General features: G+C 39.3%; 1 protein-coding gene across 1 annotated transcript; it reads right to left on the bottom strand.

Annotated features, from left to right (window-relative positions):
• Positions 1–614: 614 nt before the first annotated feature.
• On the bottom strand, positions 615–7,751 carry LOC120753223 (serpin B10-like). Its single transcript, XM_040065281.2, has 8 exons — positions 7,716–7,751; positions 6,468–6,645; positions 5,362–5,475; positions 3,620–3,754; positions 3,128–3,245; positions 2,621–2,763; positions 1,879–2,034; positions 615–1,029 (listed from the first exon to the last, which is right to left on the bottom strand). The coding sequence occupies exons 2-8, from the start codon at positions 6,633–6,635 to the stop codon at positions 625–627; spliced, it is 1,239 nt and encodes a 412-aa protein (XP_039921215.1). The 5' UTR covers positions 6,636–6,645; positions 7,716–7,751; the 3' UTR covers positions 615–624.
• Positions 7,752–12,995: the final 5,244 nt, after the last annotated feature.

Here is a 12,995-nt window from a genome sequence, read left to right as displayed (position 1 = left end):
CTATAATGTTGTTAAATATTTTCCAAATGCTGTGGGACAGAGATTAGAAAGTACATGTGTTAGTCCCTTTTTGAGCAAAACGAAGCACCAGTATCTGGAACAAAGGAGATTTTGCAGGTTTATTTCATTTCCAGTTCTGCCAGGCTGCAAAGTTGGTAAAAAACTGACAAGAATGTGGCTGAGCAGCCTGCCTTGGGGATCAGCATGAGCTGAAACCAATAGAGATGCAGTAGCATTCTGCAAGAAGGATATTTTCCTGGGTTGTTTTTTATTATCATTATTATTATTTCTTAGGTATCAAAACTTTAAAATTACTGATGGAGCTCAATTCAGTCTGTTCTGAATTGTGGAATTTCTGGTTCAGGAAGCGCTGAAAAGACTAATGTTTTTCTTTGCTCAGTTTGGTACTTAGGGTGTAGCGTTAACACTTTGGGATTCTTTGGCCAGGAAAATGAGCCAGAGGCATACATTTGAGATTATTTTTCATAAGTACTCTCTTCTAACATTGAAAGATTTGGTAACAGTACAGGAAAATGAAGAAGTGCACCGGCTATTGAGATGTTCCTTGTGGTGTGTATTTAGTTCATTTTTGTTGTTGCAATGACCTGTTTAGTAATCGAGTTTCTAAGGGGAAGAAAACCTTCCCAAGAACAGGATAGTCTTGGTCTTGTTGTGCCTTATAAAGAAGAGGAAAGGGTGATCTGCCAAAAAGATAACAGTAGCACCAAGACTTCGTGATGCCAGTGTTGCCGAACTGGCAGCTGCTGCCTCTGTGCCTTCTTCATTGACTTCCAGGTAGCACTTGTGAAAAACTTGTGACAAAAACAGATCACCAGTCTTGGACATTGCTGTGAAATCAGCTTGACCTTCTGTGAAGGCATCTTGTATCCCCATCCTGCTCAAAGTAGATTTGAGGTCATATTTCTCTTCTAACGTGAACCTGGGCAGATAAACTTCTATGTTCAATTTCTCCATTAGTTCTGGATTGGTCCATGCAGACAAGTTTTCAAAAGTCAATTCTCTTTCTAGCTGCAGTAAGTAAAAAGAAAATTAGAAAATTAAATAATGTTCAAAAACCTGTGCTCTAAAAGCTATTTCTTCTCTTAAATGGAGAATTTTCAAGAGGTTGAAGAGTACAAGAAAAACAGTAATGAAACAGCAGTCTGGAGATCTTTTTAACTAAAGGAGATTGTTGTTCTATGGCATATCAATGCAATATTTGAATTGTTCTCAGTAACTGTCAGAGAATATAGCAGAGCTACAATAGTCTGGTTTTTTTTGTGTTCCCAGGGCTGTCTTCCCCACATTTTAGAATTTACTGAAAAGAGCTTTCCCCACCTCCCCCCCACACAACACCTTAAAAATGAAAATTTCTTAAGCATTTGTTATCCAAAGATAGAATCAGGCTTTTTACAGAAGGTGCAGTGTCCATACATATTAGTTCTGGACATCCTGGAACATAAGAGAGGCTGCCCAATTTTTGGTGTGGTTTTTTTAAGAAAGAAATCATATCTGTCTGAATTGGTGTGGGCTTTGGATCTCAGAAGGGCTGGATTTCTGTCCTCATTTTTGTTTGGCTGGAAAAGGGGCAATCTTGTGGGGTTTGGGTTACCTGTTTCCAGGACTAATCAAGTTTAGCAATCACAGCTGTGCTGGCCTCCAAGACTAAGGAATCTAGTTTGAGCTTCAAGCTGACAGTACTAGACCAGATCTGGTCCTTGCTTTCCCTTGAGCCTGATCAGTTCACTCCTTCCTAGAAACATGACAGCATCTCATATCTATTTATGCATGTCTGAGGTCTTTTACCTCACACATGCATAAAGCAAATAATGACACTCTTACTTTTTCACATAATTTATGTTCTCAGGGTTTTTTTACCTTTTGCAAGCCGGAGATGTCACTTGGTAGCAGGATAAACATGCTGAGGTCATTATTGACGTATGGAAGCTCAAGAACATCAGCCTGAACTGATTCTATGTAGTTTAAGTTAAATTTATCCCTCAGGTACATCATAGGCACTGGTTTAGTTTTATGCTGCAACAAATCAAATTGAATGTTTTACATTTGTAGTCTGAACAGTAAAAGGACTGAGTTAAAGTGGCACAGTGGATGTTTATTGTATTTACTCTACAAGCTGCCCAATGTGTCTGAGACATCCTTATGGGTAGGACACAGAACACAGGATTTTCAGAGGATCCCTGCAAGGCACTGGAAAGGCACTGGGAGGCATGGCATACTATCTTAGCTGTCTCAGATGACACCACTTGTAGGAAACTGTGTGCCATTCTGCTTTGTTGAATAGTTAAAAGTGAAATTGTAAAGAACTAACCCGTACAGTTTTGTTCACCTCTCTTTTTTCCTGCCTTTGGAGAATGGAAGCTTTTTTGAAGTAAATTCTAACAATTTACTTGTGCCGCAGGGCCTGGTATGTGTGTGCAGTGTTAGTGCTGAAAATACTGCGAAATAAATATACTGAATATACTGAATGCTTTAAATGAAATAACTATCCCACCACATGGATTTAAAGGGTGACAGGATTTCTCCCTCCTCCTCCCCTCCCCCCATATTTTTCAGCTTTTTCCACCTGCAGTGTAGGAAATAGGGCAGTATGTTGCCATACCATGTTTATTCTGAAAGGCCTTTGCCTGGTGGCTTCAGCTTCAAACTTTGTTGCCCAGTTTCCTTTGAAGTAGAGTGCATTTATCAGGACTAGTCTGGTGAGTGAATCTACAGATCCAGAAGGCAGCAGATTTTGGATTTTACCTAGAGAAAACAGAGGGACGTTCACACATCTGTGTAGTTTCTCCATTTCATTCTAAGTGCTGGCACAGTTTCTGGGGATATAAACCAGGGAGATTTTAAGTGCTAATAGCAGCCATCTAACTTGAGATTATTCACAAATAGTAGTAACTGGGGTAATCATGATTTACAAACAAGAATAAGCCATATTCCTCACACACTGAGATGGAGGACACTAATTGTACTAAGAGCTTGTTAGTAGATGAGTAATTTAGGACAAGACTGATTTGCCTTTCTGAGGTGAATTATTTATCTGCTATGGGCCCCTTGGGCACAGAGAAGCCAAAATTACTCCTGTTTGATTTGGAGAGGAGGGGCTGGAATTTACCTTCAGTCTGTTGTTCAACACTGGAATTGATCTCTCTCCTGATTGCATCTGCGGCTCCCACAAAGTCGACTGATTGTGGCTCTGCACTGTAATATTTCTTGGCTAACAATAAGTAATCCTGCAGTGCAAGAGAGACACCTGAATTTGGTTTGTTACCTGACGATATGAGTACTCCTACAGCCAGAGATAAAAATTACATGGACGCAAGCACAGTGTTTTCTCAAAGGAGCAAAGTATTTTTTAGTGGAAACACTCAATTTAAACATTTGCATCTAACTACATCTACAAATCATTCTGAGATTAGATACACATCCCAAAAACCTAAAATTTAGGGTCCAAAGTCTAAGGAAAAATATCATAGAAAATATTCATATTAATGATAATAACATAATTTGCAAATGTAGTGAAAATATTTAAAGTGTTTTGGCTTATGTTGCCACAGGTAGATCATGAAGGTTAAATGACACTGCATAATCTGAATAGAAGTCTTACCTTACTGAAAGGCAATGATTTTTCTCCATATAACTGGTTGACACTTTTGAGTAGGTAATTTTTAGTGGGTTGGTTGATTTCAAAGCTGAGTGCTTTAAATCCACTATGGATATTATCTGATTTGCCAATCTCTGTCTTGGAGAAAGAGAAATAAAAAGAACATTATTTATCTGTTGTGTAAAAGTCCTGGGTTTTCCTTCATGCAGATCCAAGTAAAGTATTTCTCTTCAGGTGATCTGTTACCTATATTACAGCAGCAGAGGTACTCTAAACTGGACAGCTATTAAAAGAATTGTTTTAACATATAAGAAGTTGCAGATGTGGTGTAGACACTGTGGATATCTTGGAATGCAAGTGTTAAGAGCCTGAACTATGTAAAATATTTAAGGGTTTATAAGTGGATATTGTGAAACTTTGGATATCCAGAAAACAAAAGTCAAAGAGTAGTTCTTAAAGAATGCATGAGATTTGGCTCTATCACTTTCCTAATGTATGAAAGTGATACAATGTTACACAGAAGGTTTGCCCCTAAATTTCTCAATCTCTCTCTTAATATTTTGTAGTTTGGGTTTTTTTATGTTTCAGTAATTGCAGTAAGTTCTCTATATTGAAGTGACAGGATTAAATGAATGTGGGTTGAGTCTCTAACAAGCTCAAGGAAGAAGCTGTGAATTAGTGAATTAAAAATCTGCACCTGTGCTGTATTCATCTCATCATTATATCAGAATCAGAGGCACAAATAGAGCCTTAAATCTCCAAAATGTTAGAACCCATAACACTACCCACAGTGCTACTCATAGCACTCTGTAATTCTTACAGTTAGGGAAAGTGTTACTCATGAGGAACAATCGCACTCCTGTTCATGCAGTGCAAATGACATGTTGACATAACCCCTAAAATAAATCTTCCCACCATGGGATCTGGCTGTGGGATGCAGATCCATTCATCAAAACGAGCGGCGGTCGGGGTTTTGTGGGCAGACTGCAGGGAAACAGCTCACCCCCCTGAAGAATAAGGATGACGGGAAAGAGCAGGGAGAAGGGTTTGATATCGCCATCTTTGAATGGTCAACTGGGAAAAAGCCTCCACTGACTCAGAGGGATTACATTTGCTCTTCTGTATTGTTCTGTTATGTTAAATTACATGTAAGTTGGGAAAAGATGCCTGCCAGTACGGCAAAGACTTACCTTGGGAATAAAATTATTCCCATTTCTCAAAGATTTATTGCAGACAACTGGTCTACTTTGGGAAATCTCAACATGTAAATTTTTAATTCTACCTGCTCAGTTGGAATGGAGACTAATTTCTGAAACATATCAAGAACCAGTAGCCTGAAAAAGTTAATGTTCTGGTTTTCATTGTCTTGATGCTGCAATAAAATGTGTGGAAGAACAGCTCTTTTCTTTGGGATTAGCTCTCTGAGGTAAGAACTGTGCTATCTTTTGCATAGTAATAGTTTGAGAAAGAAATCTGTCCTCAGAGCTAAAGACAAAGGATCAAGAGATCTATTGATCATCAAGTGATACATTTTGCAAATTTGAGGTTAGATTGTGCAATTCTGTGTAAAAGGGGGAAGCATGTACTAAGTGTTGCATTAGAGGAAGGTATCACAGGATGCTGCACCAATTAGTAGTGTACCCTAAGTCTGAGGAAAGCAAACATAAACAAATGCAAATGCGGAGGCAAAATACAAGCGGGAGAAGATGTGATCACCAGCTTGATCACCAGCTTGGATGAGATACCTTCTGGAAACATGCACGTCGATTTGATAGACTCTCTTCTGTTCTGGAATAGACTTGCATCCTTATGGTTGTGGTGACATTTTTGACTCCTTCAGCTTTGTTAAAGTGAAGTACCTGTAGCGGGAAAAGCAGTAATTAATGCAACAATAGAAAATTTGCTTTTTCGGTGAATTTTTTCAGTGTTGTCAAGGGGACTGGTAATGAGGACGGTCAAGCTCAGATTTTATTCTTGTGTCCAGTCCTTACTGCGTATGAAATCTTTGTCTAGGTCTCGATGCCCATGTGTACAAAGCTTGTGCAAACTAAGCTGAGGGCTGCAGGGTGGAACTCTTATGTACCTGGCCTTTGTTGAGGAATCTGCCTGCTTTGAGTTATGCCTTGGGATGACCATTTAATACCTGGAAAGAGCCAATTACCCCAAGATGGAATCTACCAAAGAAGAAATCTAAATAGAGCTCTGCTATGTGTCAGAAAGCCTGAAAACTGTGCAGGCAGTTCCATGCCTTAAATTCCTTTCTCTGGGCTTGTTCACCTTACCCAGGCTACTAAGGGGTGCAAACAACCTTGGAACATTTTTCAGAAGAGCTGTGCCTTTTGTTTTGTTTTCCCTTCATCCTAACAGAAGAACACTCCTTTTTTACCCTACTGGATCTCTTTTGTCCTGTAAGTCAGGAATTAGATCACTGCCTTAGCAGGTGGGACAACTTCTTCCACAGCAGAAGCAAACTCACAAGCTTCTCCTCCTACAACAGGAGCTGGGTACCTGCATTAGGTGTTTGGTAACCATGCATTGGGACTTATCTCACTGTCTCCTGATGACACTGCGAGCTTTGAACAAGTGTGACTTGGCAATTTCAGTTAGTAATTTTGCCTGTAAAATACATACCCCAAAGAAAAGGTTGTAGTCTTAACATAGTTTTTCTTTAATCTTGTAGATGTGGATTTACTTTAAAGTGTAAAACTTGGAATAACTATAGGGGAGAGTCCACAAAACTACACATACAGTATGGCTTTCCTCTGTTTCATTACAGCAAATTTCTGGCATGGAGGACATTACTCAAAGAGATCAACTCTTTCAGACAGGTATTTTAGAAGCCCAGACTCACCTTTGCCATCTGATCTGCAGTGTTGCCTTTGGCTCCCAAATACACAGTAGCCAGGGCAGATGAAATACTCCAAGGAGAGAAAAAAATATTCTTGTCACCATTTTCCTGACATTGGTGTTTGAAAAAGTCAAGGGCAAAGCTTGTGTTTGCTTTATTCAATGTATCCATTGCCCTGAAGCTGCACAGAAAGACAGAAAAATGCTATTAATGAACCATTAACTATATGATTGCTATTTGTTTAAAAGTTCCTCCTCAATGTTTGAATTTTTTGTGATTTAAAGGCTTTCTAAAATTGCCCAGATGAAGAATGAGAAGCATTAATTATTATAAAATCACATAAAGTTTAGCATGTTCTGTTTTACTGATGGCAACAACTATCATTTTTAGGGTTGGACCAGTCTCTAGCTGTGTTTCATATTTGTTCACCAGGAAATTTACTGTACTGCCCTTTACAGCATCTTGGAGTGACAGCTGATAGTGTTACTCAGCAAAGCCTGGGCTAGAGACCACCAAGAAACTGTCTTTTATGACAAATTTTATGCTTCAATTTGTTCAAGAGCCTTTTGATGCTCATCTCTGTAGTGAACAAATACTCTGGAGCAGTCAAACTATTCCTTTTGGTCAAAACAAAATACTCTTTCCTATACTTGAGCAAGCACTGCTTCATGCCAAGCATCCCAAATTATCTTTCTGACTATTAAAAATGTCCTGAAACCCTGTCTTACAGCACTAGCCCAGATCCTAGCTTCCCAGTTCTTCTGCAATACGAGCTTTCTGTATTCAGCAGATCACAAAGGCTGCTATTAGTCATTTGCCTTGCAGGTTTAGCTGAGGATTCTAGTCAGGGACTAAGAGCTGTTTTGGTTGGTATAGGGTGGCCTTAGAATAAAAGATAATTTGTGAGCCTAGTAACTTGCAAACCAGGAGCGAAACTGATAATTCTAAGCACTAAAGAGTACAAGAACAAATTACCTGACTTAAGCAAAGACAATGGTTCTTAGTGTGCTGTGATATATATGCTAGTCAGTGAGCTCTAGAAATTATAGAACTCTGAACAATAAGTTGCTCTTCCTGTATATTTTTAAGACCTTCATATACTAGACTATGCCTGTGCAATCTTAGTTATTTTCCCAAGCATTAGTTGTTTTCAGTTCAAATACCTGCTCCATTTTTCCTATGCATTTGTCAACAAAGCAACATCAGCCAAGAATAAGTGAAATAAACAGTATCTAGAAATCATCACAGTACCTTGTTTTGTGCAGAGAGAAGCACTGCTGCTCTGGGTGTCTCCAAGGATCTGCAGTTCACATGAAGGGTAGGATGAATTTATAGCGTGCCTGGCTGGTTCTGCAAAGGTCCTTATGACTCATTGCTCTGCAATGTAATATGCCCAATAGGCCACATCCCTGTTGGAAGAACTGAATCACCTCAGAGTAGGATGTGAAGTGATGGTAAGAATGATACCATACAAGAACTTTACAAAAGGGACAGCATAGGTATTTCTATAACACTTTTTGTGGCAACAGGCTAGTAATGACTTGAACCCCCACTACAATCTTTCCTTTGTGGTTTGGAGAGTTTAAAAAAAGGCAGTCACTGACCTACTTCTTTTATGGTTTGCCTTACATAATTTATCTCTGAGAAACAGACAGAAAAAAAGAAATTGACTTATGTGTGAGTTTTTCTATTGCCCACTTCCTTCTGAGAAAGTATTTGTCATTCCTGGTGGGTTTCTGTTCTGGAAAGATGGGTTTTGTTAATCTTGAAGAATTATAAGACTGCACAGCCAGGGAAACTCTGTAACTGTGAGATAGGGAAGGTTAAGGGAGAGGCACCAGACCCTTGCTTGTATTAGCAGTGGGCAATATCACTTGAACTTAGTGTGGGTCTGTTCTAGTTTGTTTGTTTGTTTGTTTTTAATTAGACTTTATTTTTCTTTCCCCACCCAGTCTGGAAGCTGTTTGACCCATGTAGCACGTCAGAGATCTGTTCCTTATTTTCCATTCCAGAGACGAAAATTCTGTCAAATCCTCTTTTTTTTCTTTCCTGGGCTACTAAAATACCTCCTTCCCTGATTTGCCTTGCAGTCATGCTGCCCCTTCTTCTGCAGTCCTTCCTATACCTGTCCATCTCCACTCTAACACCTAACTGAAACACCCTTTAAAATCCTACCTTGCCCTTCATTTATTCTTTTTCTCTCTGCACTGTTGATACCTCCACCTTGAAAACCTCAGTAGGAACTGGATACTTCCCCAACACTGAGCAGGACTCACTCACAAGGTCTGTTTCCTCAGCATAAAACTGCCTTTGGAGAGCTTTCTTCTGACCTGCTGTCTGTGAGCATATATTTAACATGGACCTCTATTGCAGGGCAGAGGCTAACATGAAAGATCTCATAATGAGGAATGAACCGTGGAAATACCTACAAAATTGGTTGCAGGGCATACATAGGAGGGTGTAGCTGCAAAGGATCCCTTGACAATAGTGAAATTTCTTTATCAATGTAACTTGGGAATTGAAAGTTTTGCTAAAGTTGCTTTCCTACTTGAGAGAAGCCACATTACTTTAATTGGACGGTGTTTTCCTGACCCTCGGGTATTTTGAAATGGTAACTATGCAAAAGGGGCATGTTTCAGTGTGAGTTATAATTAGATGTATTTGTTATGTTTTCCAGAGAGCACATAGTGCAGGAGAGAGATTCACTGCAGGACTGATTGCTCCTGGGAAAGTTGTAATCTGTTTACATTGGCCTTAAATGGTTTCCAAAGCATAAATGATTTGAGTAATCTTTGCAAATTTAGCCCTGTTGTTGAGGAGTGATAGATAGCATGAAAAGACTTCATCCCTTAGAGCAATTGGTGTGGATTTTCTGGTTATAAAGCCTGGGTGAACTGAATTTGCTAACTAGTGCTACTGCTTGCTGCCTTACAAGAAGTGACTGAGGTGTTCTGTTTACACAGAAATGCTGGGTTAGGCTGAATGAGGTGTTTGTGCTTTTGCACAAGGTTTTACAGCTACCTTTTTAGAACACCTCTTGAATGGCATGGCTGGTAGCTAGGAAATAAAAATAAGAAAAACATACTGAGTAACTAAAATTATACTCATCTCAGAAGACAAAATAAGCTTTATCAATGTGATGGGTTGATAATATTTTCTAATATCCTTTTAAATTAGCGTCACTGGAGGACACAACTCACTGAATGGTGCTACTTCTGACTAAGCAGCAGTGGTACTCCCACCCCTTACTAAGTCAACACAGCAGCACACTAGGAGATTTATATTTGTGTTAATAGTGTCCTTCCTGTGGGAAGTAAACCTGTGGTCCCTTTCACTGCAGTCATTCATGTTTCCATTTGGTTAAGGCAAATATTGGCAGGATACCAGTGCCCTGGCCAGCTATATAAAGGCATTTGGTTTTCCTCCAGTTTCAGTGTAACTTTGCACACGTCATTTTGACTACACAGTGTGTTGCTCTGTTCATTAGTGCTTGGATTCAGGAGTAGGTGATATGTTTGACGTCTGAACAGAGCATTATAAAGTGCCCTATGAAGTTTCTTAAGGGTCTTGAGAAAAAGACTTGCTGTCACAGAAAAGTGGTGGCTTCTGCTCCCGCACAGTATTTTTAGGATACAACTTTCCATGGCCAGTTTTCATACCCATTGGTAGCTTATTTTTACTATCAACTCTGTATAGCTCTTGGAAATCTGATTTAATTCACATGTTCTATATTTCAGGTAGATCAAAAGAAAAAGTGTTGTTTGAAAGAAAGCTCTTCAGTTTCCCTGACATCCTCAAGTATTTTTTACAAGTAAAAGCACTGTTTATTTACTTGACAGGAAAGAATTTCTGATTCACCCAGCAAAGCACTCCATTCAAGTTTTTGACTCAGCCAGAGTTGGCCAGTAGATTTTAAACATGAAAGGATTTTAAATATCCCCAAATCTTTAAAAGGACTTTACGAGATACAAGAAGCATGGGGAGGAGAAGAGTTTTGAAATATTATAATATTTTAATTCCTTTGTAGGTAGGATGTATTTTTTTTTTTGTTTTAAATCTGTCTGTGATTTAAATTTAAAAACTGTAAGGAGGGCAGGGGCACAGAAAATGATAAAATAGTAAAATAGCTCTACTCTGCAATTGTGTGGCCTCACCTTGAATACTGTGTGCAGTTTTGGGCACCACAATATTAAAAAAGAGACATTTTTATTATATTATTACATTATTACGTTATTATATTATTATATTATTATATTAGAGAGTGTCCAAAGGAGTGCCATGAGGATGGTGAGGGATCTGGAAGGAAAGCCATATGCGGAACAGCTGAGGTCACTTGCTCTGTTCAGCCTGGAGAAGAGGAGACTCAGGGGAGACCTCTTTGTGGTCTTCGGCATCCTCCCAAGGGGAAGTGGAGGTGCAAGTACTGATCTCTTCACTCTCATGACCAGTGACAGCACTTGAGGAAACAGCATGAAGCTGAGTTAAGGGAAGTTTAGGCTGGATCTCAAGAAAAGGTTCTTCACCCAGAGGATGATTTGGCAAAGGAACAGGATCCCCAGGAAAGTGGTCACAGCACCAAGCCTGTCTGAGTTCAGACAGCATTTGGACAACATTTACAAGGCACTTCGTGTGGCTCTTGGGATGTCCTGTGCAGGGCTAGGAGTTGGACTCAGTTATCTTCATAGGTCTCTTCTACCTCAGCATATGATTCTATGACTAGGAACATAACATTTTCTGTGTTAAAGAGGGCGCTCTCCTGGGTGATGACATTGTCATAGTGTAACTGAGAGCATGGCATGAGCTGTACATAACACTGTCAACTGAAAAAAAACCCTATATACATCACCTAGACTGATTGTAACAGATTTTGGGCTGTGCTGTAAAGGATTTTTATGTATGGTGATAAGTTTTTTATCAATCTGAAATCTCAAATAATTTTAAAGTTAAAGAGATATTCATTCTTTGAGTATCCTTTTTCACTTTAAAGCTTTGATCAATAATACACGTGTCTTTATTTTGAAAGAGTAGATACTGATCTGTTGTGCACCTCCTACAAGTAAATTTGCAAGCCTTCCCTTGCCAAGTAATCCTTGCTGACATACTCTAACACTATGTAAAATTATGAGTTCCCAAAGGGTGTGGTGAGGTTCCTGTATAAATATTTTGTTCCACACCTGCAGAGGCAAAGGTGTGGTAAAATTTGACAGTCCCAGCAGAATTCCTCTTACTTTAGTATTACTTTTTCATGCTTTAGCTGTAGAAGTAATATTGAATTGATAGAGGCAGTGTTCGTCCTGAGAAATTCTGCTCTGGTAAGAAGCGCAACACTTCTGATAAAGGAGTGATTTCTATATCTGAGAAGAGACAGTTTATCTGTGAATGAATATGCATACTGTTTCCACATGTGCAAGGGTGCAGTGTTCCTTTGAATGACTCAGGCAGTGAGCATTTAAAAAGTATCGCAGGTCACAGATGACATCAAAAACATGAAGAGTGGCCAAAATTTCTCAGCCATGATACACAGTTCTGCTTTATGAGTAATGATGTATGTGTGTGGCTTGTATGCACTTTGGCTGAAACTTGTCATTTTTCCAAAGAAATTTCTCAAAGGCTGGAACAGTATGTCAGCTGCCCAACTACTGAATCAGAAAGACAATCCCATCTTCCCCTTCCAGTGCTATAGTAAAGGATGTGCCACATTATGGTGTGAATAGCGTGACTATCAAGTCAGTGTATCTTCAACACACATTTCTAAACAAGTGCCCATCCTAAACAGGAGCCTTGTGCTGATGTGTCAGAGCAGAACATAAAGGAAAGAATCTCTTTTAAGAAACCCATTTAGATATTTGTTCTGTTTTTCATACAGTTTAATTGCAAATATTCTTTCTTGGTGGGATGACCAGGAGTTTCCCAAGGCAGCTGGTGTTTTCAGAGTTTCATCAGGAGAATTTTCTCAATACTCATTTGAGGAAGTGTACAGAAATTCTTTGCTATTCACTGATTTGCTTAGCATTTGCTGTCCCTTCATAGTTTCTTGCTCTTTAGGCTAACCTTGAAACTGATCTGAACTACTTGGTTAAATGCACATACAGCAGCAGTAATGCTTTGTCCTGGAAGAGGGAAACCCCAAAAATGAGGGCTTGGAGTGGAATTTCCCCTTTGGATTGACGAGGACCTCAGCTAAGCTGTAGTGTCATAAGCATCACTTGAACATGTCTCATCAATGCCTCTGCCATTGCACCTTTCCATCTCTCATATTCCCTGCCTGTTGCACAAATGACCTAAATCCCTTGAGACCTGGCATCCTTTGCATGGTTCAAGTTAGCAAGCTTTTCACAACCAAGGAGAAATTAATGACCTGATAGACAACAAGTAATACAAGATGATCTCATGTTCATTTCTGCTGTCAGGTAAAATAAGATGGAAAGTTCTCATTTTGTTCCTCAAACTTTTGTGAGAGTGGCAAAAACACCTGTGAATTTGCAGGGTATTGCACTGAGGACCTTCTTTTAAACTATCCTTAGGACCATC

Source organism: Hirundo rustica, chromosome 1, assembly GCF_015227805.2.
Source record: "Hirundo rustica isolate bHirRus1 chromosome 1, bHirRus1.pri.v3, whole genome shotgun sequence".
NCBI classification, from domain to species: Eukaryota; Metazoa; Chordata; class Aves; order Passeriformes; family Hirundinidae; genus Hirundo; species Hirundo rustica.
Note: the sequence above shows the minus strand (reverse complement) of the source record. Positions and strands in the feature narration are given on the sequence as shown.